Below are 27,894 nucleotides of genomic sequence, written 5' to 3'. Positions count from 1 at the left end.
ATCTGAGGCGGTGCGCGTGCGGTAATTGCGGTTGTGGGGGGGGCGGTTAGCAACCCGGTTTCCAGTGTGAGCCCCCACCACTTTCGTCAACCTCCAAATATTTCGCGAACCAAACCAGACGCTGCGAGTTATTTGACATTGTGTATTAGCCTTGGTCAGGATGTTGTTTTTTTATTGTTCCGCGAGCCACCGGGGGGGAGGGGGGGCTCCGCGAAGCGCATTTTGGGAACCGCTGGCGTTTCGGAATGTGTGTGAGCACGTGGTGAGTGTGGAGGTTCGGAACGCGCTCGCCAACCCCCAGCACGCGTCCCACCAACGTGCACGCGTCCCACCAACGTGCACGCGTCCCACCAACGTGCACGCGTCCCACCAACGTGCACGCGTCCCACCAACGTGCACGCGTCCCACCAACGTGCACGCGTCCCACCAACGTGCACGCGTCCCACCAACGTGCACGCGTCCCACCAACGTGCACGCGTCCCACCAACGTGCACGCGTCCCACCAACGTGCACGTGTCCCACCAACGTGCACGTGCGTTGGGAATACTACTCAACTTACTATTTGGGTCTTTCGGTAAAGCCGCTCTCTACGTGGCTTTGCCGAAAGACCCAAGGAATATTAATTCCTGCAGTCACGAAAGCTGTAAGTGAAGATTTATACTCTACGTACTTTATATACATAAAAGCATAGGCGTTATACCCTTTGCTGCAATAAACAGGCGTTAAGATGCTTAAACATCGAATGGACATCTATTGGAAGGCATCAAGTCTGTGTTTGTGACACATGCTTATGGTAAAACATGCAAACGAACTCGGTCGATAAAGATCTGTATGCATTGCTGTTGGAACTGATTGGCCTACACAAGAGACAGCCTCCTCTATGGCGGAGAACGCCAAAAAGCGAACGGGACAACGGCAATACGATACCAAGTACTGTATCTTTTTCAAGGGAGACTTGGAATACAGTCATAAGTCACAGTCTACCCTGCCTACCCAGCCCATCATACCTGTCAACCCATACGGTCTAACCCGTGTTCTTGTGCAAGTGAATTGAGTTTGCAGGTCCATGCGGCGTGCAGCCGTTTCAATACGGGCGAACACAATGTGTTGTCTATTTGTGTTTCTCGCTTGTGATGGGACTTTGTAGGATGAAGGTTGAGATGTATAAGGGGCACGGGGTGACCAATACGTGCTGAATTGGTCTGCAATAAGGTAGGGCACCGACGACAACAGGTTGACGAGGCGTGCGAGCCGCCCTTGCGATGATGCTACAGTCTGAGCACGTGCTCACGCGCCCCATTGCATCGCTCCATCTCCGCGGCGGATGTCATCTCGGCCGCGTTCTCTCTTCACCTTTGGCTAGAAACTCCCGTCATTTGGTCTCGACCACCGGCCATCGTCCCTTTTAGCCGTGTCCTGCCAAAGTCATCAATAAGCGGTCAAACACGAAGTCTCTCCAACTTGCTCTACAATTCACGTGGTCCCCATCGTCTCTTTCGAGCGTAATCCAAGGCGCGCAACAGCTTCGCGCGTTTGTGACATGCTTATTATCCAGTGTCTTGTGTTTCTGAGCCACAATATTACGCGTCGTAGCGGGTAAAATGCAGCGATGAAAACTTAATCATTATTCAGGCACAATTGTTGGGGTGTTTATTTGCAACACTTTATTCAGTTTCCCAACCTCACGCAACCTCGCACAAGAAACGGTCAGGAACGGTCACTCGGGGACAACAAGAACAAGGCACGGTGAGGATGTCTCCATCGTTACAGGACAACATTCAGTCTCCTCGCTTGATTTGAAGCTTTCGCGACTGCAGGAATCCATACTCTGGTTCTTTCGGTAAAGCCACGTAGGTATGAAATACAATTTTATTTTAAGTCCCATCACAAGGGAAAACATTTTATATCCAGAAGTTTATTGACAAAAGGCTGACAGTTATTCCTATTATTTAATACATTACTGGAATAGGAAACATCAGTAAAAGGTTCCATTATTACCGTAACATACTTTAAATTAGCATATATTATTGGATGGAGTATATGAAATAATGATGCATTGACTTATCTAATGTTATCGATTCTTAAGGCTTTGGTTTTTTTGGGTTAGATCGCGTAAATATATAAATGTGTCGTTAAAACCCGCCACCACCCGACACAGAACGTGCCAATTCGTCACTAGTACAGCACTAGTGTATAGTGTAGTGTATAGTAGTGTATAGTGTAGTGTACTAGTACAGCACTAGTGTAGTGTATAGTGTAGTATACTAGTACAGCACTAACCGGTGTGTTGGAGAGCCAAGCCACAACATTTACAATCCGAGTACGACGTTTCACCAGTAATTACAACTAGCTTCATCAGGCAACAGCCAGATTTGTGGAGAAGTCTTACTGCTTCTGCGCTCTTGCACATTTATATATTTACGCGATCTAACAAAAAAAACATCTGTAATGGATGATATTGGTCGCGAAAGCCTACGTGTTAAACCTAAGACGAAGTATGTAGTATTACCGTATCATCAATTCATATGGTTATACGATAACGCGCATTTTTATTTTTCTGGAGACGCATTTTTTGTTACCTGTGGCACAGCACACGAAGAGGAGCAGGGTAATACTGTGTGTGTGTGTTGAACTCCATTCGCACCGCACGTAGCCAACCGTGCTAATCGGATGTGCGGGAGGGGGGCAGCAAAACTAAACGCAAAAGGCAGTTCTCAAGAAATGAGTTTTCAATCTCGACTTAAAAGTTATCAATCCAGATAACGTATGGAAAAGGGGGGAAGAGAGGAGAGCTCGGATGGGAAATCATGTGAAAGGAAACGAAAGGTGAGCATAGGGAGGAAGAGGCTTATATAAGTGTAGAGGAGTAGAGGAGAGTGGTGGCGTCGTGTGCGCTGTCCGGTGCGGTGACATCACGGGACGCGGGGTCGCACGCGCTGGGCAGTGCACGTGACGTCTCGCCTCAGAGGGTATTTAAGGGAGACCCCGTGACGTAAGCGGGGTCACTGGAGGAACGGGGATAGTAGAAGGGGTAAAGAGGGAACCAGGGATAGTGATACGTGTTAATAAACCCTGGCGGAAGCCCCTTACTCACCTCCGTCTCCGAGTACCTCCGTCTACTACTCAACATAAGGGCCACCAGCTGAACACGGAGTGTGTTTTCAGAGAGGGTTGTGGATAGGCTCAGAGTGGTGGGAGACCACATGCAAGTCACGCGGTGTACGGGAGGCTTGAGATGATTTCGATATCTTGATCGGGAGGCATGAGCCGAAGGGATTTTACGTCCCGAAGGTGCAGACGAAGACCGGCGGCGGAGAAGAAAGTCTTGTGCCTGGATTTTAACAGATGTGGTGTATATGTATCTTGCAGTGTGGTTACACACTGGCAGCAGTGGAGAAGGAGCAACCTCTCATCGACTGGAGGTTTTAACAAGAGGTGGTGTTGGACTGGCATCGCGAGCGTAGCCGCATCTTAACGTCTAATACCAACAACTACAGCAGGTGGCTACACGTTCAATAGGCACTGTTTTGATGTTTGTCTCACTTGGGTTGTACAGAAGGAACTTGATTTATCAATAGGCTTGATTTCACCAGCTAAAAGCTCATTGATACTTCAACGACACCATCTCTATGATACTTCAAGTCTATATTTGAAAGGTGGCCTGGATCAACAAGTGACAACCAATGAAGACTTAACAGCTGTTTACTCCATTTGTAACATAAGTAAACTTAGACTACTATTCCCACAGATTTGGGACGAATCTAAACCGAACCTAAACCCATACCCCTAATCCTGAACCATAACTGTAACTCCAAACCCTACACCCAGACCCCTAACTACAAACCCTGAACCATATCCCGAAATCTTAAGTGTGACACCTGACTCTAACCTCTGAACCATGACAGTGACACCTAAGCCCTGAACCCTGACTAACACCTAACCATAAACCCTAACAATAACCCCAAACCATAACCCGTTAATCATTCATGAAAACGAAACAAGTGGCATCCCTTCATTTCGCGAAGACAGTGAAACCCGAGGAAGGTCTGTGATATAAATTTCACCTTGTCTATCATTGGATATAAACAGAAAATCCGGTTGCAGAAGTCACTTCCAAATAAATATTGTCCTATTTAGCTCTTGCCTTAATATAGGGGTTTTTTTGGGGTTAGATCGCATAAATAGAAATTTGTCGTTAAACCCGCCGCCACCCGATGTAGCCAACTAGTAAGGGGTTTGTCGCGTAAACGGAACATGCCAATTCGTTACTAGTACAGTACAGCACACCGGTGTGTTGGAGAGTAAATCCACAACATTTACAATCTGAGTACGACGTTTCGCCAGTTATTACAACTAGCATCATCAGGCAGGACAGCCAGATTTGTGGCGGACAGCAGCTCTTGCCTGCTAAGAGCATCTGAATCAAAGAGGCACACATACTTCAGTGCAGTACTTGTGTGGGTGAAGTGGTCGGTGGAGTGGTTAGCGCGCGCGCCCCGCGTGCTATGAACCCGGCAACGTGAGAGTTTGATTACCGGCCGTGGCTGACATCAGTGGCCCCCTCCACCGACTGGCACTGACCAGCATGGTGAAGTATGGTGAAACAAAACCCCCCGTAAGGCCTACGTCCATCAATGGATTGACAAGGCCATGTGCATTGTAGACAGTACTCTTTACATGCGAGTGTGTGTGTATTAAGGTATGCCAATCATGCCTTTGCTATGGAACTTATTACCACCCAATGCTGCTACCAAGGCAACAGAGCCACAACACGGCAGACCTATTGTTACAACTACCACCACGGCAGTGGAAACTTAACTTCCCCGATGCTGTCACGTTTAAAATGTGAGCACCGCTACAGCAGCTGCAGCTAAAGTGTAGATATTGTCGTGCTCTACTTGCTGTCCTTTGGAATTCCCTCTTGTGCGGCATATAGAAGGTAAGTGCAGGTTTAACCTCAACCATTGACCGCTGCTCAGTAATACCTGGGGATCTGTGATACTCTCAGCTTCGTGTTGCACAGTTGCATTGTGTATTTACGGCATGTACGTCAGTACGTACACGTGCAGCCCTTCTGTCAATCCACTGCTGGATGAGCGCCTCCCCAAGCTGAACGGGTTGTGAGGATTATGTGACGATAGTCCACGCTGGTTAATGATAAAGCTGCAGGGGGAGACCTTTGTAAATATATTAACTGTACCATGTATATGTGTATGCTTGTGTGTGTTTATATTGCGTGTGTTTGTGCGCGTGGCTACAAGGGTCGCACACAGCCCAGCCATGCCGAGCGACGGTAAAACAGACATGGAGCGTGTGGGGCTCTTCAGCGAGCTGGGATACATCAGCATCGGCGACAAATACAAGTCCAGCTTCAACAGTGCGTGCCACTCGCTCGCTCACTCACATCACAGAAGGTCACACTCATTACTCACACATGTGCTTGCCACAAATGAACCACGACACCTCGCTGATCTCGTCAAGGAGCATAAACCACCGTCACGCGAACTCCGGTGGTCATCCTGGCAACAGCGGCTTTTGGCTGGCCATCGAACAAAGGCGGTCACCACATCGCGCGCTTTCAGATGTGTTTCAGCGGTCGTCTGGAACGCCCTTCCCCTTTCGATATTAGGAAGCCACTGGAGCTATGCACTGTTAAATATAGAGAATTGCTATTTGTGTTTAGTTTGTTGTCCTTCTCCCACACCTCCGATTAGCATGATTGGCTACATACAGTGCAAAAGAAGTTCAACATACATACATGGCATTGGGATAAAAGTTGTGGGAAATTACAAAAAACTTCGCATTGCCAGCGCCTCGTTTCTGCTGTTCCCTTGAGTTGACTCATCTCTCCCTGTGGCCTCTCTCTCTCCTTTGTCTCATTTTCTCTCTTCGCCCGTATGATGGCTTCTGCACTCTTTAACAACACGACCTTTCTTTGGTACTTGCATGCATACACACACACACAACCCTTTTTGTGAGTGCACTGCTGGATGAGGGCCTCCGCACGCTGTGCATCATGGGGATTGTTACTTGGCCACACTAACCACACAACGATCGTAATGGTGAGTGAAGGTTGTTGAAGTCGGGTAGTGGGGGGTCTGAGAGGGATAATGTTGGCCACAGCTGGGAATCAAACAAAGATATATCCAGGTTCAGAGCGAAGTGAATTAGACACTCAAAAGGCCAGGCGTGGTGGTGGTGTAACGCTACCAACCAGCACTGCTCTATAGCTGGGGTTAGTGGAATCGTGCAGAGATTATTATGCGCATTAGGCACCTTCCTGCATGGCTTCGAGATTTCGAGTGAATGGCAGTACAGCAAGTAGATTTCTGACCCTTGTTAGGTACCCTTCCAGGTGTGTGGATTTCCTCTGGGCACTCCGGTTTCCTCCCATGTAACCAAAAAGACACTCCATCAGGTGAAGATGCAGCCCGGTAATTAATTGCTCACACCACTGCTGGTGGAAAGGCCTTCACGAAAGGGAGCTCTAGAGCCTCTCTAGAGCGTATTTAGCGTACTCTTCCATTATGGCCAGACTTCTTGGAAGAGATGGGAGTACCCACACTTTACCCCACCACACGCGACGTGCCAATAAACTCACTGCAGCGAACTCATGTATACTGCTGGGTGGACAGAGGTGGTGGGGGGGGGGGGAAAACTTGCTCCATTGTTTCAACTGCCACGCTGGGAATTCGAATCAAACCAGCAACCTCTGGGTCACACGTCCAGTGTGCTACCCATTCCTCCAATGTCGCAGTGGTGCCTATTCGCGGTGGTTGATGCGGGCGGTGGGCCCCTGCTGCGTGCCCAACAGAGGCGTTCAACGCGGCGGCCAACCACGGCCGCCAGATGCTGACGGAGGGACCCAAGTCGCGCTCGGCGCTCCCGGCCGGGTACTTCTCGCAAGGGTTCACACGCGTCATGCAGGGCGAGGCCTACAGCGACCCCATCAAGATCCGCCGCCAGCGGCGCCTGCAGGAGGCCAAGAAGAACCTGGGGAAGGCCCTGCTGCCGAGCAGCTGCCCCAAGAAACCGTGAGTCTCTGGGCGGTCGAGGCAACGTGGGCCGTAGAGCTGGAATATAACCGTGCGCTCGGTGGCGCAGCTGTTGAATGTGCAGGCCTGGCAACTGCACTGGGGCTCATGGGCCAGAGGAGCCCAGGCACCTGGGCTATGAAGAGGGGGTGAAATTCGACAGGGAACAGAGTTCGTTATTTATCACTTCTGACAACCGTGTCACACTACTGCATATGTTTATTCTTCTGGTGATGTCATGCCGTTGTTTAGTTCATGTGAACGACTGGGTAGTTCTGGGAGCTCAAAATACTCGTACGAATTTTATGTGTAACGAAAATGTAAACAATTAGAATCATATAATTTATATTTTACCATATTTTTATTGAGAGACTGTGTGTTGTCTTAGTGTGATCTGCAACTGCTTTTACTGTTGTTTTACTGCCTTGCCCAAGCTTAGGAATTGGTGTACTTATGCAATTTGAACTTATATACTTTATCTATTTCTACGTATTTATTTTAGTGATTTGCTTACCTTACCTATACTTTACACTCCTATTGTTTTTTTTTGTATTGTTGTAACTGACACCGCACCCTGACTGGACATCTGTGAAAAGAGCTTTGCAGCTCATCGGATTTCTCCAGGATTAATACAGATTCTGACATGAGACCCCGTGGAGGCTAACAGTCACTTATTTTCAGAGTAACCCTGTGTCAAACAAAGTAAACACCTTAACAATTATAACGATGTCAGAGCTCTGTCCCACCAGTGTCAAGACGGTCAGCTGACATTTAACCAATGTGGTAAATGTAAAAAAAATGTGGCAAATGTGCCGTTACGATATCGTTGATGTTCAATCTTGATTTGAAGCTTTCGTGACTGCAGGAATCCATACTCTTTGGTTTTTTCGGTAAAGTCACGTAGGTAGAAAAATAAAATAAAAAATAACATATCACGACGTTTCGATCGCAACACAAGCGGTCGTCCTCAGGCGGAAAAAAAAACCCAGCAGTGGAACTGCTGAACCAGCGAGAGAGCTGTTACAACAAGGTTATATGATAACCTGACCACTTGTGTTGCGATCGAAACGTCGTGATATATTATTTTATTTTTCTACCTACGTGACTTTACCGAAAGAACCAAAGAGTATCGTTGATGTTATTTTGCAACCTACGCTGTGTGCACAGGTCTGGGCTGGGCAGTTACTACGGCACGCTGGGTGGCCCGATCCCAGCCTTGAGTCCAGCCCAGCTCTCCAAGAAGCCATACAGCGCGCCGGGGAGGAACTTTGTCACGAACCCACCGAAGAAAGGAACTGGATATGGGTACGGATGGACAAGTGGGCAGTTGAAACCAGAATGTTGTTTTATGTGTTGCACCTCATCGTCTCTCAGTAAGGTATTGTTTAAATACCCTGAATGTTCTTTAATTTGTCTTTTCTGGAATATTGAAAAGAGGAAGACGGAAGACCTAGGACTAGGAGTAGAAGGGAATACATCGTATACAGAGACTTGGGATGTAACAGTAATAAGAGCGGAGAAGGTGGTGACAGGTAGAAGAAGGTGGAGGGAACTTCGGCGGACAGCACAGGCGGATATGCATAATGCTGCCTGGCGATGAGGTTTTTTTTATTCATGATAATTTTAAGTCTTGGTGATTGAAAGCCTCTTCAGGTGGACTTTTTGGTGATTGTAGCTTTGTGGCTACTTAAACATTCGGGAGTTGATCTGTTATGTTTACACTCGAGGTGGTTTGCTCTCACGTATGGTGATGTGACTGCGGCTTTAATGTCCGTGAGACATTCAGATGGTAAGGAAAAATTGCCAAACGACTGCAACACTCAAATAGTTGAGTTTGTGACGGCTTGGCTAAGTAACAAACACACTGACCTCTTTGCTAACAAACTGACCCGTTGTGTACACGTACAGCCTTTGTGAACAGGCACAGCCTTTTTGTCAATCCACATCGTGCATGTGGTGTGGTAGGGGTTATTCGACCACACATCACCATGCTGGTCGATGCGGATTGGCCAAGGCGGGGAGCATAGAAGTACAGTACAATTTTGACTTAAAAGCTTTCGTGACTGCAGGAATTCAGATTGAAGTAGGCGGGGTACAGGTGCCCTGCGGCCAAAACAAGTGGAGATGGTGATGTTAATGTGGGAAGTAAAACACACACTTGTTGGGCACAAGTGCGGTGTGCTGGCCCCAGGGCACCTGCCCCCGCCCACTTCACTCTGACACTTGGGCTGCGCCCATCTTAAACCTTGAAAGACAGCTTGCCTTGAGGAGTTTACCCCCCTTTTTTCCACCTGAAGACGGTCGCTTGTGCTGCGATCGAAACGTCGTGATTTTTTGTTTCTTTTTTTTATAAATTTTGAACCTATCTACGTGACTTTACCGAAAGACCCGAAGAATAGTCCAATTATTTTGCTGCACTGCCCTCTGCTGCCCACAGCAGAGCCCCGTAGCGTATAACGACCTGCTATTCACGTTGGTTGTCTTGCCAAGCACTAGCCAGGCTCAAACCTGCTTCGTTTTTAAGATCTGATGAAAGCAGGCACATTTCAAGTGATTAGTACGGTTGGCTACGTAGGGTGCGAAAGAAGTTTAACATACATACATTTGGTCATAGGCCATTTCTTGAAGGTGTCTCTGTAGAATGTAAATGTTCGTTTTTTGGTGACAGGTACCCCCAGGTGATGATTGGATCCCTGCCTCCATATATGCCGGACCCGTACGACCGCGCAAAAGAGATCCGCAGGGTAAGCAATTAAGTAATCGGTAACAAACGTTACCCTGTAGGTGAACTCTGGCTCCAACTGGACAACAAATTCTGGCTCTGGGTTCTTCCAAAGTGCACATGTCACACATGGCTGAGAGCTTATAACGATACGTTACAAACCTCTTTTTAATGAATATCCCAATTGATTTGTCAGACGCAGGTGAGCGACCTGCTGTTGTAAGAGGTTCAGCATAGTCTCATAAGGCAAGCACTGAACAAGTACATTCGGCTCACACGCTCGTTAGAAAATAATTTTCCAAATAAAACGCATTCTAATAACAAACCCTCGGCCATGTGTTTCTATGCAACAGTGGTGCTTCGTCAGTCGCGGCACCGATTGTTTAAACATTAATCTGGAGGTCAAAGTTGTTTTCAGTATTCTTGCTCCTGTATTGAGAATCGTATGGAAATTTACCAGCCGTTCATTCATTACCCAGATGTGACGAAACCCACGGAACACTCGGTGATACAAGCCAAGGTACAGTTTGTGTGCGGGCACTCGCTGATGTGTGCCTCCTGGAATTGAGCCATGTTGATGAGGGTAATCCATACATTGTACTTTAAAACAAATGCTAAAGACCTGCATGGTGATGAGACAATGAAAATTGTTTCATCACAATTGCTTGACTACCATATTCTCCATATTATTTAGAGTATTTGGCTGCTATAAATTTCCACACGATGAGCCACTTAATTGGGCTATCATTTGTAGCCAGGTCGCTTCTGAAAAAGAGCTCTATAGCTTAGTGGGCCTCATCTGGTAAAATAAAAATAACTAAGAAAGACCCAAAGAGTAGAGTAAAAATAAGAATAGTTAAGTTATAAGATGCTACAGAAAGTACGATACACCCTAAGCTTGTGCACGTTTTCAATAACGTTATAACAGTCTGATCTCAGGCACACAACTACCTGCCCAACTTTGTGCTTTGAAATACAGGGGAATGAGTGCCTCTTATAATCCAGAGAACACGACCTTCGATCACGAATCTGGAAAAGCTCATTCTCTGAAATCAGTACTCTATCGTGCTGATGTTCTCTTCTCTTTAACTTCTCCCGTTTGTAACTTGAACAGTTAAACTCAACTATTAACCTATTTTAATTGTAGCAGGTAAGGCCTACTGAGCTATGTAGCTATCTTTCAGAAGCGACCTGGCCACAGATGAGAGCTCAACGAAGTTGCTTATCGCGTGGAATGAATATTTTTTTAGTTTGTCTCATTTGTGCCATTTTGTTCACACTATGAGCCTAAATGTGATTTTAGCATCTACTTTGCAAAAGTAGAGAATTACTGATTCTCATACCTACAATTCGAGCATGTGTGTCGGGATTGCAGCCATCAATTCAACTCGCATATCAATGCATCGTTACTTGCTGCAGCAGCCTTTAACAGACTGTTGGGACAAGTGCTGTTAGCGAGTAGCACCTACGAAGGCCGGCACGGCACACGAGGGGGTGGGTGTCCAACACCACGCAGGTCCACCTTTGTCGTCCCACTGCTAATGTTTACGCACCGCACCAGGTACTCAAGGCCGGGTCGACCTAGGGAAGGCCCCTGGACCAGTTCAGATAATCGCCACTGCTATCAGTCGTGATCGGGAATCGAACTCGGGTTGCCGGGTTTCGTTGCACAGTGCCGCGAACTGCCGCGCAGCTGCAGCAGTCGCACTTGGGTACGGACGCAGGCGTCACTCCCCACAAGGAGGAGACCTTCGCATGTGTGCACTGCCGCACGTGACAATGAGGGTGGTTGGGTAGCCATCAGTGGGGCAAACTCGCCTGGGGATTGTTACCATGGGCAACACTGTGTGCAGTGCTTCAAATGAAAAGCAGCAGGAAGAGAGAGATAGGAGGTTTGGTGCTGGTGTGGAAGAAAATGCTGAAAAAAAATCGATTCCTAATTATTTCAGGTCAGATCGTGCCTGTATAATGTCAGTGTTCTTTTTTGGTATTATAACCCTCCAACACCCAGCCGAGCCAATAAAACAAAGTTGCCACGCATGCACAAATGCCAATTGATGTGGTTTATGAATAAAACCAGTGGAGTGTTAAAAAGCTCGCAAATTATTGACAATATTTGTAGGACGTTTCGCCGCAAATGAAAGCTGGAAATATTGTATATGTGCGTTTACTTGTGCTGTGTACTTCTATATGTACATGTACCGCCCTTTTGCCAGTCCACTGCTGGATGAGGGCCTCCCCAGGGGCACATTTGACCATACCCCACCACGCTGGTTAATGTGGATGGTTTTATGAAGGCAGGTAGCATCGCCGTGGTGGCATAGATCTACTGTATACTAAAGCATAAGACATACAATACAACTATTATAAGAGTGCCGTGGTGGGAAAATGTTAACTCCCTCACCTGGTATGCAGGAGGTCGTGGTTTCGATCTCGACCATGATGCCTGGTTTGTTTTGGAATTTCCAAGTTCTCCCCAAGGTCGAGTGGATTTTTCTCCGGGTCCTCCAGTATTTCCCTGCACATTTAAACACATGCATTTAGAGTATTTGGTCGCTATACATTTCCACGTGATAACTTCGTTGAGCTATCATTTGTGGCCAGGTCACTTCTGAAAAAGGCTATATAGCTCAGTGAGCCTTCACTGGTAAAATAAAAACTAGTTTTTAGTTTTAGATCTTGCTTCAGCACCCTGTGGGGACCACCACACAGCACAGTGCCACAGCCACATACAACAACCGGGCGAGCATCTTGGTTGAAGGGCTATCCAGGCTCACCCCTTGCTTAGCTTCTGAGATGTGAGGAGATGAGGCAACTCAATCACAATCGCTGATCCATTAGAACATGTTTACGAAGTTTATACGTCACACGATGGCACTTTCGTCAGAGAAAGCGGCCGGTACACCATGGAGAAGCGCTATTGCGTGTTACTTTGTCCTGCATGTAACGACGACAGTAATACACTTGATTCAGCCAGTGCGATTGCACACTCTGCATCGTCATTATATTGCATGAATTGAGTTTTGATCCAACTGGCCAGGATTGGATGAAGACATAGCCAGCTATTCACCCAGGTAACCGGGGAGAGGCAGACTTGGATCGTAACTGACTTATATTTAAGAATGCACAATTGAAGAGTAAATAAACAACATTCATCTTCTTCGTTCTTTCGGTAAAGTCACGTGGAAGGGAAATAATAAAGTAATAACAATTATATTATGTTTTATTTTTATTATTTTATTATTTCCTTTTTACGTGACTTTACCGAAAGAACCAAGAAGATGAATCCCTGCAGTCACGAAAGCTTTAAATCGAAAAACAACATTCAATTAAGAAGAAGAAATAATCAAATCAAGCATAAATATTTTATCAATGATTCTTGTACTGCCTGGGACACCATTCCAATATCGAACAAGGCTACTGTTGAAAACACCGGTAAAACCAATCAACCTCTTGAGAGGAAAAACGTCACCATGAAAGTGCAGTACTTGGTGAACGTTGGTATCATCTCTCGCTCTTTTGGTTTTGCTGTTACCGTGAATACTTCGTAGGCATTTGCCGTTGTCTGATGTAGCCCTGTGATTGTGTTGTCGGGTGGTACCACGTGTTGTTGGGTACGGTGTCCGACGTTTCCACGCACGTGCTGGAAGCTCCTTCTTAGCTCTTAAAGAAGCTCCCAATGTCAACACGTACGTTGAACTTCCTTCGCACCGTACGTAGCCAGCCGTGCTGATCGGAGGCGCAGCGGAAGGGCGACAGCAAACTAAATACAACAACAAATGTCGGACACCGTGCCGAACAACGCACGGTCCAACCCCGAACACATCGGAGAGTAGTCGTCACTATTTTGACGAGTTGCGCAGTTGAGTCGGTAATGCTGGTATCTAAAAGACGAGTCAATAACTAAAACACACATTCTTAAAAGACTCTCTCTTTTAAACGCATCACAACAAATGATCACCACTCTTTAAATAAACTACGCAGCCTCACCCGTCAAATAATTACGAGTCAACGCATCTGAGCTACGTTTATCTTGAAAAGAGCTTTGACATGCGAACTCTAATGGTATGCTAAAATGGAGAACAATTACCTCGCCAATTACTTTAATGGCCACCTGGGCCAAAAATAACCCACGCGCTGAGTCTCGAAAGACAACCCAGTCTCGTAGCTGTTCATATTCAGCCTGCGCACTTTAGCATGGCAATTGCCGAAGAAGGGGACATTATCTCTTGGTTACTCTTAATGGCGCACCTGGTTTGCTCGCTTTGCAGGAGAAAGATCCTCCCACCAACCGTGCGAGTGAGTGAGTGAGCGCGCATTCGTGACCTTTGCAAAGGTGATGTCGTGGCTATGTTTAACTCGCTAGGCCCACTGGGGAGATTTTCAGAGTAGTTCTTTGCAGACGGTAAGCAACCTAATTATGTACTGTCTCGGTAGGTGTCTCATGCATATGTGACCATTTATCTACTTACAACGAGGTGAAAGTCTATTGAGTCTTTTTCAAGGGACACCTAGGAAAGTAGAAAAGTACAAATTGCAACGGTCATACAGCATCAAAACAAATAAAGTATCATTATCAACATCTGTGATTAATCCACTGCTGGATGAAGGTCACCCCAAGCTGTTGCCATCTTTTTACGGGTTCTGCAACATAACAATCCACCTAGCACCCGCACGCGAGCTCATTTCGTTGCTCCATCTCCGCGATGGTCGTACTCGGACGTGGTTCCAATCATTTAGCTACCACCGCCATCACTGCTGTAATCTTATTAACTAAGGTAGGGCTTAAAACAGCCATGCATTCACATCGTCTGAGCACTGAATCTTAAGAACCCATTAAAAACTACCGGGAAAGGAATTGTTATTCAATGTAATGCAGATGCAACACCCACCCTGCCTCCGGGTGGGTGGATCACAGGCGTGCACCACCACCACCACCACGCCATCTCTAAGCCAGGCGTGCACCACCACCACCACGCCATCTCTAAGCCAGGTATAGCTGAGCCATGTCCTAGAGAGAAAAAAACCCATTTACGCCACAAATATATATTTTTAAAAGATAACCAAGGTATTCTAGCTTAATTGGAACACATTATTCAATCTTCATTTGAAGCTTTCGTGACTGTAGGAATCCATACTCTTTTGTTCTTTTGGTAAAGTCACGTAGATAGAAAATTTATAGATCACGACGTTTCCATCGCAACACAAGCAATCGTCATCAGGTGAGACAAACACAGCAGGAGAGATGGCCGCAAAACAAACTCAACAATTCACATTTTGCAGCCACTTCTAGACTCAACAAAAAAAAGACGTTGCCAACGAGAGGCACAGAGAGACAGACAGGCACAGAGGCATATATAGAGAACGATGCGGACACAGACAAAGAGACAAAAGACACACAGATACAGAGATAAATAGATGGACGAAACTATTCATAGGCACTTCCAGATTGTGGGTTGTCATATTTTTTTAAAGATATCCTTCAAAGGATAATCGTGGAACAGTACTGGATGCTTTAACCTCAGAGTTATGTTAAACTGCACACGCGTGTCCTGGACTGTCTGTGCAAAATCTGTTCACCAATATCCATTATCGAGGTTTTTGGGTTAGATTGTGTAAATATGAATGTGTCGTGAAACCCGCCACCACCCGACAGCGAATTAGTAGGGTTTATCACATAAACTAAATGTGCCAATTCATTACTTGTTCAGCCCACGGGTGTGTTGGAGAGTAATTGTAGACGTTGTGGGTTTACTCTCGAGCACATCGTCGTGCTGAACTAATAATAACATTTTGTTTACATGACAAACTTTACTATTTTGCTGTGTCGGGTGGTGGTGGGTTTAACGACACATTTCTATTTACGTGATCTAACCCAAAAAAAACTATTAGGGGTATCATTTAAAATCAGCCGTAGCTTGACTCTTTTTTGTTGTTTTGAGAACATGGCGTCGGGAATCCAAGGATTTTCGAGGTCTCCTACCTTCAGATTCCACACCTGTGTGTTCCCCGGTCATGGGACCAGACTTTGGAAGATCGAGGTGCACAATGGCATTGGAGTGGAAGTGCCCTCTTAAGCCTTCCTGGCACATTCAGTAAAAATAAGAGCCTCTGTTTAAATAGGGGGAGAGAGAGAGAGAAAATAATGGTGTCAGTGGCCCAATGAAGCCCTGTAGATAGAACACTGACATCTTTGTCTTCCCCTCCTCCCCCCCCCATTGGGAATTTACTTAGACCTCCTCTGCTTGTATTAACAAAGAAAGCGTCGAAAGTGGACAACTATGTTTCAACCCGAATTAACCGGCCAACGCTTTGTACTCGATGTCGGGAATGGCTGGGCACTCGTCGATTAATATGGATTCGATTAAACGTCGCGGCGATAAAGCCGTCAACAACTTTAAAATGTCCACGTTGAGCTGTTAAAGCTGCTGCAAAGGTGTCGGGCTGCCATGCGTGTTCATGCATCAGCAGTTAACGTCACGGGCAAAGTCACAATCTTATTAAAGGTCCGTCGACTGAAACGTCAAGATATTCCTTCCAAGTGACAGAATGAACTGCCTGCTTTCTTTTTTTTACACACGTGTTATTCTAAGTGTGTGAGATCGCTGAAAGCTGTGTATGTAAGTATGTGGCAGTATGTAAGGCTGAGGTGGCACTCAGGCATCCGTGTGCCCAAAGAGGAAAGTTTTCAATCGGCACCTGCTACCAGGTACTACACATGTGTGGTATAAAAAAAACACAGACACTGATGAGGAGAATCGAACACCTGGCGGCGTTTTGTCTCTCGCCTACAGAAGGAGATGGAGACTCACAAGAAGATGGTGAAGGGGGCTCCCTTCCGCCTCAACCTGCACCCCCTGGACATCTTCGACGTGAACCCGTACCGCTCGGACCGGCCCGCCCGCACGGCCCACCCGCCCCGCGCCACCAAGTCCTCGGAGAAGGCCTTCAAGCCCAGCTCTCCAGCCAAGAAGGTCAGAGAGCGGCCGCCTCCGTTACGGCAGAGGCATCCAGCTGAGAGTGTCATGCTTTCGCTCCCTGCGATAATAAAACTAAATTTGAACTTTTTATTTTACCAGGTAAAGCCTATTGAGCTATGTAGCTCTTTTTCAGAAGCGACCTGGTCTGCAAATGAAAGCTCAACTAAATGGCTTATCATGAGGAAATTTATAGCAGCCAAATACTCTTAAACGAATTGTTTCCAAATGTGGGGGGGAAAACCGGAGGACCCAGAGAAACATCCACATAACCGCAGGGAGAGAGAACATGCAAACTCCAAATATACAGGCGTCAAAGTTGGGATGAACCCACTGCCTCCTGCATACCAGGCGAGAGACTTAACATCTCGCCACCGCGGCACCCAGGGGAGCCTCGCCTAGTTCCAAGACTCTTAGTCAATGAAAACTCTAAACACATTTGTTAATAACATGGCCTAAAAAACCACATAACAGTTGATGTTTCTACTGCAGTGCTCAATGAGGCTTTATGCAATATGTATTTTTGTACTGACAGCCCGTATTTTACTCCGATGCGAGGAACACGGCGAGCGCTCACCGGTAGCTTCAACGATGCTCACGACGGCACCGGCGGTGATAATTGTGACAATGATCTTTTTTTTCTCCCGTCCTGCACGACTCGAAATGGAGAGCCAGCAAGCCTTTGGCAGGGCCCACTTTAACGTTGACGTGCTGTTTGCGGCGGGCAAACAGCGGGCCACAGTTCCCATGCCATCAAACACCTTTGGCACACAGTGCCTCAACAAGGACAACAATTGAGTGTCTCGTTGAGAAGCAATTATCGGCTCTCGCCCCCCCCCCCAGCCTCTCCCATCCACTGACACAACAGCAGCTCGGTGCAAACTCGGTAGGCCAGTGGTTGAAAATTGCATCGTGCATTGGTCTTCAATTACATTTCTGGCGAATAAAATTGGCACGTATGCTGACAAGCTGTGTCACACGTCACGCACGCACAGGCGTGATGACGTCGCATTGCATCGTGACGTCATGACGTGGGCATATGCGAGCACTTATCTGTGCCTCTTTCTTGTCTCCAGGTTTCTCATCTCTCTCTCTCTTATCTCTCATTCATCTCACTAATCTGTATCTCTTTAAGTCTTGGGGCGATCCGTAGCTCTCGGTAATAGGGCAGCACTCAATTGCGGTGACGTAGCTCCACTGCAGTGAAGTATGGGTGCAGCCCTTTGCCAATTCACTGACGGATGAGGGGTGCCCCACAGTATGCCCATACTTTACACTCGACCATACTTTACCACGACAATGACTGTGATACCTCCCTTGATTTAGACTTCATAAAAGGGAGAAAATATTACAGTGGCAAAAAGTTAAAATGTTACTTCATCTGCGGGAAGAAGTAGTACAATAGACCTGTCAAGCTTCAACAAGGCAACTTATCGATAAAAATGCATAAAAAAAGCAAGAACACGGCTCAATTTGGCAGCAATTAACGTGGTTAATTTCGCGAAAGCTTATGTCATGACTGTAATCGTGAACTGTAGTTAGGCAGAAATTCTGCTTTAATCTGCGATCCATCGGGCGGTTGTGCTACATCATGCGAGAGGGTGGCTCGATCGGGATTTGCTGGACCAACATCGGCTCCAACAGAAATCACGCGCTCGGAGCCACTAAGCCGCGTTGACTTTGCCGCGTCTCTGAGAATCGTTTTAGACTCATTTTCTCACAGCCGCTGTGATGTTCAGGATATTCGGGGGTGTGGGTAAAGTCTTTTTTTTTTCAGGGCAGGGGGGGTTGTGTCTGCGCCAGTCAGAATCCGTTTTTGTTGTTGTGCCACTCTTACGGGGTTATTTAGTTGAACATTCACACGTGAATTGATTCGCGTGCTTAGTAAGCAGCTCAAACATCGGGCCTATTTATAGATATACAAGCAGGAAGTACCCGGCGTTGCCTGGGCGAAAAAGACACACATACACATCGACTTACACACAGACAATGACCCACACACAAACAAACACTTCGACTTACACACACATATGGACTCACACACACAGACATCGACTTTAGACACACACACATGGATTTACATACAAAACGACTCACACACACATAGACTTACACACAACAACAACCGCCATTCGCCATTAAGTGGCGGTGACGTCACCACGATGCTTGTGCCAGGCCATGTGCACCTTGAGGCCACATGAAGTGTCGAACGCCCGCTGGCAGGAGGTCATGGGGCAGACCCAGGTGCCACGGGTCGACTGACTGAGATGACTGAGATGACTGGCTGATGCACCACCTATGCCCCCTACTGTGCCAACTTGCTGTGCTTTAGTCACCCGGCGCTCCGCTCATTGTTGTGAGCGTCGCTCTTCTACCCTCCGTTGTTGTTGGAGGGCGACTGCCTCCAACTGCCCAGTAGCGTCCTTCCCGAGCCTCCTCCACCAAGGCCGATCTTGACACCGCTGGTACCAGTCATCGGCAAGTCCACTCAGCTCCACGTCCTCCTGTACCACATCACTCCATCTCTTCTCTAGCCCGTGCCACGCCCGTTTAGCCCCCTCGATCCGGCCGAACAAAAGCTGTTTAGGCATGCGGTGGCTGGGCATGCGGGCTACATGACCCAGCCAACGCAGCCTTGCCTGCCGGAGGAGCTCACCGATGGGACTTTGCCCCGATCTTTCAAGGATTTGTGAGCTCCTCACACAATCCAGCCTGGTTAACCCAGGATGGATCGTAGGCAGGCCACACTAAATGTTTCTAACCGGCGAAGATGCTCCATTAGGGGGGTCCACGTTTCGCAAGCGTAGAGAAGGGAGGGAATGACTGTGACCGAGAAGACCTGAAGCTTCGTGTGGAGCGAGAGACCAGGTAGCTTCCACACAGCGTTACGCAACCGATGAAAAGATAGTGCCGCTCGACTGATTCACACTGCCCAGGTATGGGAAACTCTCCACTCTCTCCACAACTGCCCCATCACCGATTGGCAGTTGTGGGGGTGGAGTGTCCGATGGTACAAAATACCCAGGCAGGTGCTTAGTTTTGGTGGGGCTGATGGTAAGGCCCCACCTCTTAGTGCAGGGGTCGGCAACCTACGGCTCCGGAGCCGCATGCGGCTCTTTACGGGCTGCTTCTTGACGATATGTACAGTATGTACTCAGATGCATTGCGGCTCTTGAAATACTGAATTTTGTACCGAATTGGAAAGAAATGGCTCTTCTTGTTATTTTGGTTGCCGACCCCTGTCTTAGTGGAACGTTCCAGTTTCAGCAGCAGTGTCTCTAACTCCTCCACTGAGAGAGCAGCAATTACCAGATCATCGGCATACATAACGTGTTTGAGCAATAGGGAGCCATCTCTTGACCGCACCCGGGCATCGATCAGCCTCCCATTATATCTGTACCAAATGGAAATTCCTCCAGTACAGCTATTGAAGGCTTCACAAACTACGTGGTCAAAATAGATGTTAAATAATGTTGGAGCCAGAGGACATCCCTGTCGCACCCCAAGGTGTACAGGGAATGGCTCTGACTCCCGGCCACGTAGTTTTACCCGGGCCCGCTCACCATCATGAAGGTCCTTAATGAGCGTGAGCAGAGGGTCAGGGACTCCGAAAGCACGAAGAACAACCCAGAGCCCAGGCCTACTAATGGTATCATAGGACTTACCGAAAAAACCTAAGAGTATGGTATCATAGGCCTTGACCAGGTCAATAAAGCAGAGATGTCGATCTTGTTGGACTTCCCTACACCTCTGCTGTAGTAGACGGACAGAAAATATGGCATCTGTGCAGGACCGCCCTTTCCTGAAACCGCATTGGGGCTCCGCAAGCCTCTCCTCAGCATGCCTAACAAGGCGAGGTTGAATAATCCTTGCCAGGACCTTTCCTGGCACACTGAGGAGTGAGATGCCCCTGTAATTGTTACAGTCTGTGCGGTCCCCCTTCTTAAAGAGGGGGACCACCAGGGCATCCTTCCAAACCTGTGGAACCCATCCAGTGGCCCAGACTGTTATGATGTCATGTAGGGCAGTTTGTGCACAAACGCCACCTTCCCTCAGCATTTCGCTTGGGAGATCATCTCTGCCCAGTGCCTTTCCTGGTCTCAGACTCTGGATCGCCTTCAGTACTTCCTCAACAGATGGCACCTCAGCCAGCCACTCACAGGGGGTGACTTCCTCTTCCAATATTTGAGGCACCGCAGCCTCAGCAGGGTCATCCCCACTTTGTGCCACAATGTTTTCCTGGCTGAGGGATTTCCCCTCCCCCAGGACCTCACAGAAATGCTCAGCAAATCTGCAAACCAGTTGCTGGAGGTCGGAGATTGGATCACCGTTTTTTCCCCTAATGATGGTAATAGGTGTGGCGCTGCAGGTTACTTTTTTTATGGAATTAAATAAGGATTTGTGGTCGTGGGCCATTGAGGCAGACTCCATCTCCTCAGCAACCCGCGACCACCACCCATCCTTGCAGTGCCTCATGGCTCTCCGAACCTCCGAGCGAAGGCTGCAGTAAGCCTCCTCATTCTCCGACGTGGGATGCTGTAGCCGATGAGAGTGGGCTTGTCGCTTTTTCTCAACCATCCTGAACACCTCCTCTGTCAGCCACGGTCTCTGGGGAGGTCTGGACCATGCACCCAAAGCAGCCATTGCAGCTGCATGAGCCACAGTCCTAAACCTCGCCCATTTCCCCTCAACATCAGGAGTGGGGGACGATGCCAACCCCAGCCGCAAGCAATGATGAAATTCTCGCTTGCAACTTTCATCAGCTAGCTGAGACCATGCCACTAAGGGTTTGAATGGGGTCCTGGGTGTACACCCACCACTGGAGTGGAAGAATGGCAGGCACTACTTACAGATGACAAGTCGATGGTCAGTGGGCAGATCAGCTCCACGGTAGGTCCTGGTGTCAAGGACATGGGCCGGCATCCGCTGTTCCGTCACTATGTAGTCCAGCAGATGTTCTTGCTTGGACCCGGCATGCATCCATGATGTTGTGTGGATGCGCCGATGCTGGAACAGCGTGTTGGTAATTACAAGCCCACGGGCTGCACAAAAATCTAGCAGCCTCCTGCTGTTGTTATTGAGCTGATCTGGCCCATGCATTCCAATCACTAGAGACCGGGTGCCAGCATCATGACCAACTCGGGCATTGAAGTCACCCAACAAGATGACTCTATCCCGAGGGGCCACTTTAGCTAGCACCTGTGACAGGAGGTCATAGAAGGCATCTGACTCATCGGCCTTGCCTGCATCCTTCCACGGATGTTTGTCTTCAGTGGGGGCATAAGTCACCATGGGGTCTTATGGCGTGGTACCTGGATACTTTTTTTCAACATAAACCCCAAGGTTTGCGAGCCAAATCCTTCGCAAGTTTCGTCCACAGACACAGACAGACAGACAAAAAATGACATTTATAGGTAAGATATTTTTTACACTATATTAGAAAAAAGTATTGCTGGCTGGCTGGCACGCGGGTAACGTTACTGCACAAATCTGCGTGATGGCGTCACCCGCATCTCACAGAATTGAGACGGGTTCGTGCGTCGCACTGATGTCACATCTTCTCCCTGCCCACCCTCTACCCTGGGCCGTGTATCCGGAGCAAATACACGGCCATTGCAAGTTTTCATTGGGAAAATAAACTCCCTTGCTGCAAAATTCGAAAGCTTGTACAGCACCGATCAATATTTGTGTTGAATTATGTAAAACAAAATACATTTCACTGAACCTCATGACTAATTCGGGAATGGTCCTGGATTGGGATGGTTGGCAAATTCACAGGGCCATAGAATAGTGGGACAGTTTGCCCTAGCCCTGAGAACTGGGTGAGCCTCACAAAGGCCTGAGGTGCCCTAAATAAATATCCTTCATGCATAAGACAAACTGGAGCAGCCATAAGAAAGCCATTTCACGTAAGTAGATAACTCACATAATTCAGTATGGATAGGTCAACAACCCACTTACTGTGCTGTCACCTGTGCGTACAAGTAGATAATTAACAAAAATCTGTACACACCACACCAGGTACTCATTAGAGGTTGAGTCGGCCATGGGGAGGTCCAAGATCAGTTCAGATAATCATTACTGGTGTTCGTGGCCGTGAGCGGGGAACGAACTTGGGTCTCGTGCATTGAGGTTATTTAGATAACTTTTTTGCAATAAATTTCCACATGATAAGCCACTTTGTTGAGCTATCATTTGTGGCCAGGTTGCTTCTGAAAAAGAAGTTAATACTTCAGTGAGCTTTGCCTGGCAGGATGGGGATGGTCTAGTTTTATTTGTATATGTTTGGGTGATTTGTTTACCTTTCTTGTACTTTGCCCTCCTATCGTGTTTTGTATTATTTGTTGTTGCAACGTTCTTACCCGCCCTGACTGGAAATCTGCGTGAAAGAGCTTTATCGCTCATCAGATTGCTCCGGTCCAAATAAATATTCTGATTTGTCGTACAATGCGCTAACCGCGACATTAACGCTCTCCACGAAACACATCCCGTTTGCGCAACCCCTCATGTTTTCGGCAGATGGGCGGCATGAAGGCAGGCACGTTCGACTCGTACCCATCGCACTCGGAGGACGCATACATCGTCAAGCGAGCATCGGCCCTCGCGGGGGGCAGCGGCGGCACCAAAGGAGGGGGCCACGTGTTCCGCCCGTCACCCGGCCCCAAGAGCACGCCGGTCCGGAGCATCATGGATGCCAACATCATCAAGTAAAGATGGCCGGTGGTGGGCGGGCAAGCAGCACTTGCAGACAATGGCTCGAGGGGAGACTTGTTCCTGCTCTCGTTACATTTGCTTTTGGATTTTATCGTCGACTCGATGGTTTTCCCGCGGCGTTGCCACTCATGATATTAGCTTTGTGAGCTTTTGGCATTAATGTTGAATTTTCAGTATCCCGAGTATGCCTCTCAGTTTCACTCTGCGAGCTTCGAGAAATAACTTTGAGCCCTAAGAATCCTACAGTTGTTTGACCATACCTCACCTAACCACACTGGCCATTGTGGATTTGTGAAGGTCGGAGGACGGAGCTCCAGGACTGGTTCAGATGTTGCTCGCCACTGGTGTTAGCCGTGGGTAGGAATCAAACTCGCGTAGGTCGCAGGTTCATTGGGCTCGTGGCGCCGTGCACTAACCACCGTGCCACCGCGCACCATTAATTGCGACGACTTGTATGTATGCATGTTGAACTTCTTTCGCACCGCACGTAGCCAATCGTGCTAATCGCTGGTGCGGGCAAAGGACAACAAACTCAAGACTTGTGCAAAACGAGCCTTGTCGTGTTCGGGGCACAGTCTTGAGGGTGATCGGCAAGTGCACGCAAAACAAATCTGAACCGCGTTCTTTGCCGACACGATGTTTAATGTATTCTTCCCTTTAAGACTCTTATCGTCCACTTGAGTTTAAGTAAGTCTGGCGTCATCGCTTTCGTTGAGAGGGGGTGGCGGGGAGAATAAGAAGCGGAGTGCCTTTAAATTGTTTACGTAGCTCCAGCCCCACAGGTAATCTCTCGCTCAATCAAGCAGAGCGGGAGGCCCTGTGATGCCCGCAGGGTGGTGGCGGGGAGTTGCCTGATGGTTCTGGGTTGAAAAGTTGACATCGTCACTCATTCCCCCAGCTGTGCTCTTTGTGCCTTTTATAACAACGTACATCACCCCTTTTGTCAGCTCCACTGCCGTTGTTGGTTGTTGGGGGTTGATTGACCATACTTGATCGCATTGGCGAAGGGCTGGCTCAGCTATCGCTCACAATGAATGCACGATAGCGCTTGTGAATTGCCGCCACGGTGGCTAGGAGATGTTAACTACCTTGCCTGGTATACAGGAGGTCGTGGGTTCGAACTTGACGCCTGTATATTTGGAGTTTGCGTGTCTCTGGTCCCGTGGATTTTTCTCTGGGCCCTCCGGTTTTTCCCTCCACATTTAGAAACATGCGTTTAAAGTATTTGGCTGCTATAAATATCCATGCGATAAGCCATATCATTTGTGGCCAGGTCGCTTTTAAAAAAAGAGCTATAAAGCTCAGTGGGCCTTACCTGGTAAGATGAAAAATAGTTAATAGTAGTTTTATAATGTATTAAAGTGTCACTGGGTTTGTGCAGTTATGAATAACAATGTTGTGAAACCCCACACCTTACCCCGTCACGGTACATTCTGGCGGATGAAAAGAGCAATTGAGGCAAAGTTTAGGAAAAGTGCAGGACACGTCGCTGGATGGGGATTATGATCGATGTCCGAGGCGAATGACGGAGTGGCAGCCAATGGAGGCAAAAAAGAGACCCATCCATCGCGGAGATGGAGCGGTGAAAGTGGCCAAATGCACGGCCACTTGACGGATTGTTGCATCACAGCAGCGTGAGATGGAGCAACAGCTTGGGAGGCCTCGGGCAAGCGCCAGGGGACCGATGATAGTGTCGATCAAATAAAGCAAACGGATGCTTGTCATCTGTGATTAATACTCGTCGGCGGTGGCCTGGCAAGCACTGGCCAACTGACGAGCATGCCGAGGGCCACACCTGAGGGCGGTCCACGGCTTTTAATTTGCCGCGTGCCATTGCGCCCAGGCCGTGAGCTCGCAGCGCTTGGCAATGGCACCGCCATCCCCCCCACCCCCACCTTGGGCGGGACACTCCCCTCGTCACCCACCCCCAACTCCATGATTGCTGCTCATCCCGTTGTCACTCTAATTCCGACCCTTAGAAACGACAGGGGCATGCGCTTTAATTTTTAGCCACGGGCTCTTTTTTTCCCATTCAATGAAAGTCCTCCCCTGCCCCTCCCCCCTCCTCCAACCGCCCCCCCTCCCGCCCCCCCCTCCCCGTTGCCCTACGGTCGGCAACAATAGCTGCGACGATAATAGCGGCACTGGTATAGAATGGGGGGGGGGGGGGGGGTGGTTTCTTTTGAGATTGTGTATTTTTTTAGTTTTGACTGTCCGAGTGTATTCTTGTTGCTATAGTCCCCGTGATTAATGACGTTACGACTCGAGGGTGCATGCGCGTGTGCGCGTGCCCAGCCCCCCCCCCCCCCAGCGTGGCGCTGGAATGTGCCGCCACGGTGGTTGTTTATTCGGTCCCCCCGCGTGAGCGCGAGAGACTCTCTTCTGCCTTTCCCAGGCTCGCGTGGCACGGAGCAGGCTCCCGCTCTCTTGGCAGCCGCCGCTCCCGTCGGAATGTCAGGCAGCGCTCGCTGCTGTTGCCTTGCCAGCCTTGCCCACCTCATTGACTTATTTATTTTAATTAACCAGAAGTCAACTCTGCAAATTTGTATATATTTTTTACGTATATTTTTGTTCCCCTAATGTTATTCCGGTTGGGTTAACGACGTCACGTCCTAAGACGAATCCGTTTTCATCTCTCGCACAGTAACACAACCCTTCGTGTTAGATAACAGCCCATGGAAGTGGGTATGACAGAGCTACCTCTGAGATCCCTTCAAATAGTATTTGGTTAAGGGGTAGAACTTCCCCACCTACTCTTCTGCAGAGTGGTGTTTGTCGCATTTCAGTCACCGATACACCGAATTAGCAGGAGCTGGAATTCAGCCAAATTAAATGCAGAACCAAATTAATATGGTGACTGGGCTCAGGCCATCAACCCACTACACGTAAAAACCCTGGTTTAATCACAGGCAACTTTCCTGGATCTAAGCACAGAATCTTAGTGGTGCAAGCTCGGCACTCTGACCTGAGAAAAGTCAGTGGCTCCTCTGAAGTTGGACAAATTGGTAAAAAAAAATTATCCCCGGCAAAAAGTTACTTTCTGCCAACAGTTGAGTTGAGTGGCTCTTCCATTCTCATCCTTGTTGATCTGGGCACCACAGTGGCGAGATGTTAACTTCCTTGTGGGTTCGATCTCGACCCTGACACCTGTATATTTAGAGTGTGCATGTGTCTCTCTCCGTGGTCGCATGGAATTTTCTCTGGGTCCTCTGGTCTTTTCCCTCAATATTTAGAAATATGCATTTGAGTATTTGGCTGCTATAAATGTTCACGTGACAATCCACTTTGTTGAGCTATTGTTTGTGATAGCCAGGTCACTTCTGAAAAAGAGCTACGTAGCTCAGTGGGCCTTACCTAGTAAAATAAACATAGCGCTTCTAGTTTTAGATCTCATGCCGTGGGGCTCAGACGGCACCGTCTCATGTCGGGTTGTTGTCGTGTTGTGCTCCCCACCCCATCGCTCTCTTCTGCAGATCCATTAACAGGCAGAACTGCAATCTGGTGCAGCGGGTGATGGCTTACTGAAATCCCCACCGAGTGTCGTCACGGGGCGCTGGCAGCGGAAGTCTTGGACCTGCCGCTCTCTAATCTTCGCGCAGGGCACGAGGCAGCGGGGGTCCGGCGGAACAGCAGGGCGGCACCCGAAGCCGAGGCAATGACCCAGTTGACCCCCCCAACTTCGCACTTCAACAGCAAACACCGAGACCGTGCTGCGTGCACACAAGGGCACGTCTTGTTGCTTTACATACACACGATCCATAAAAGATCATTTTTGGAAATGCAATGCATCTTTGTCCGTCCCTTCTATCTACTCGTCATCGATGATGGGGCCCAAACTAATTTCCGCCATGGTTCTCTTTCGCTCGCCGGTACCACCGCTTCACTCGCTCTCAATCCTTCCTCTCAGCTATCTTCATCCTGCATCAATCTGCACGCATGTCTTTCCCCTCCTCTTGCTTCCTCCCAGTGTTGTGTCTCACATTGGCAAGTACAGTTGATCCTGTCCAGTCTTGTAAGTGGTGGGGGGCGCCTGAACCACTGCATCGTGCCATTTTTTCAAGTAGGCTTTAACTTAGCAATTTGTTCTCACGTTCACAAAGTAAGTCGTATGCACATTTATCCCTTGGAAATTAAACACGATAGCACAAAGGTGGAAGATACAAAATAATTCAATCACTAACACGAGGTGGATATTTAATAACTTACACAGAATAAAATAAAAATACAAATATCTTGTTTTTTTTCGTAAATTACACTGGCAAGTACAATTCATAGTCTTTGCCTGGTGTGCGCGTTTAAAAAAAACTTTTGTTGAATCCTGGACGTGTTGAATTACAGTTTATCATACAAACTGCTTTAATTACAAATAATTAGCCTCGAGAGAGAGAAATAGAAGTTGTTGGCATGTTTGGCCTGGAGAAGGGGAGGGTGTTGTGTTCCGAGGGGC

The 27,894-nt window shown here is 48.1% G+C and overlaps 1 protein-coding gene across 8 annotated transcripts; it reads left to right on the top strand.

The window, feature by feature from the left end:
* Window positions 1-562: 562 nt before the first annotated feature.
* Window positions 563-27,717, top strand: CFAP96 (cilia and flagella associated protein 96). 8 transcript variants are annotated; one of them, XM_061571499.1, is made up of 10 exons: window positions 563-643; window positions 1,148-1,212; window positions 3,370-3,500; window positions 5,262-5,377; window positions 6,815-7,034; window positions 8,202-8,339; window positions 9,703-9,778; window positions 16,551-16,730; window positions 23,253-23,440; window positions 26,921-27,717. In XM_061571499.1, exons 4-10 carry the CDS (start codon window positions 5,281-5,283, stop codon window positions 26,970-26,972), a joined length of 951 nt encoding a protein of 316 aa, XP_061427483.1. In that variant the 5' UTR covers window positions 563-643; window positions 1,148-1,212; window positions 3,370-3,500; window positions 5,262-5,280; the 3' UTR covers window positions 26,973-27,717. The 8 variants fall into 8 exon arrangements, with proteins under 8 accessions (XP_061427483.1, XP_061427482.1, XP_061427485.1 ...); XM_061571501.1 differs by lacking the exon at window positions 563-643 and adding an exon at window positions 710-793; XM_061571497.1 differs by lacking the exon at window positions 563-643 and adding an exon at window positions 1,673-1,746 and having other exon boundaries at window positions 1,195-1,212.
* The last annotated feature ends 177 nt before the right edge of the window (window positions 27,718-27,894 follow it).

Source organism: Lethenteron reissneri, chromosome 47 (genome assembly GCF_015708825.2).
Source record: "Lethenteron reissneri isolate LAM-NWPU_2019-01 chromosome 47, ASM1570882v1, whole genome shotgun sequence".
Classification (NCBI taxonomy): domain Eukaryota; kingdom Metazoa; phylum Chordata; class Hyperoartia; order Petromyzontiformes; family Petromyzontidae; genus Lethenteron; species Lethenteron reissneri.
This window is presented reverse-complemented; position numbering and strand designations above follow the sequence as displayed.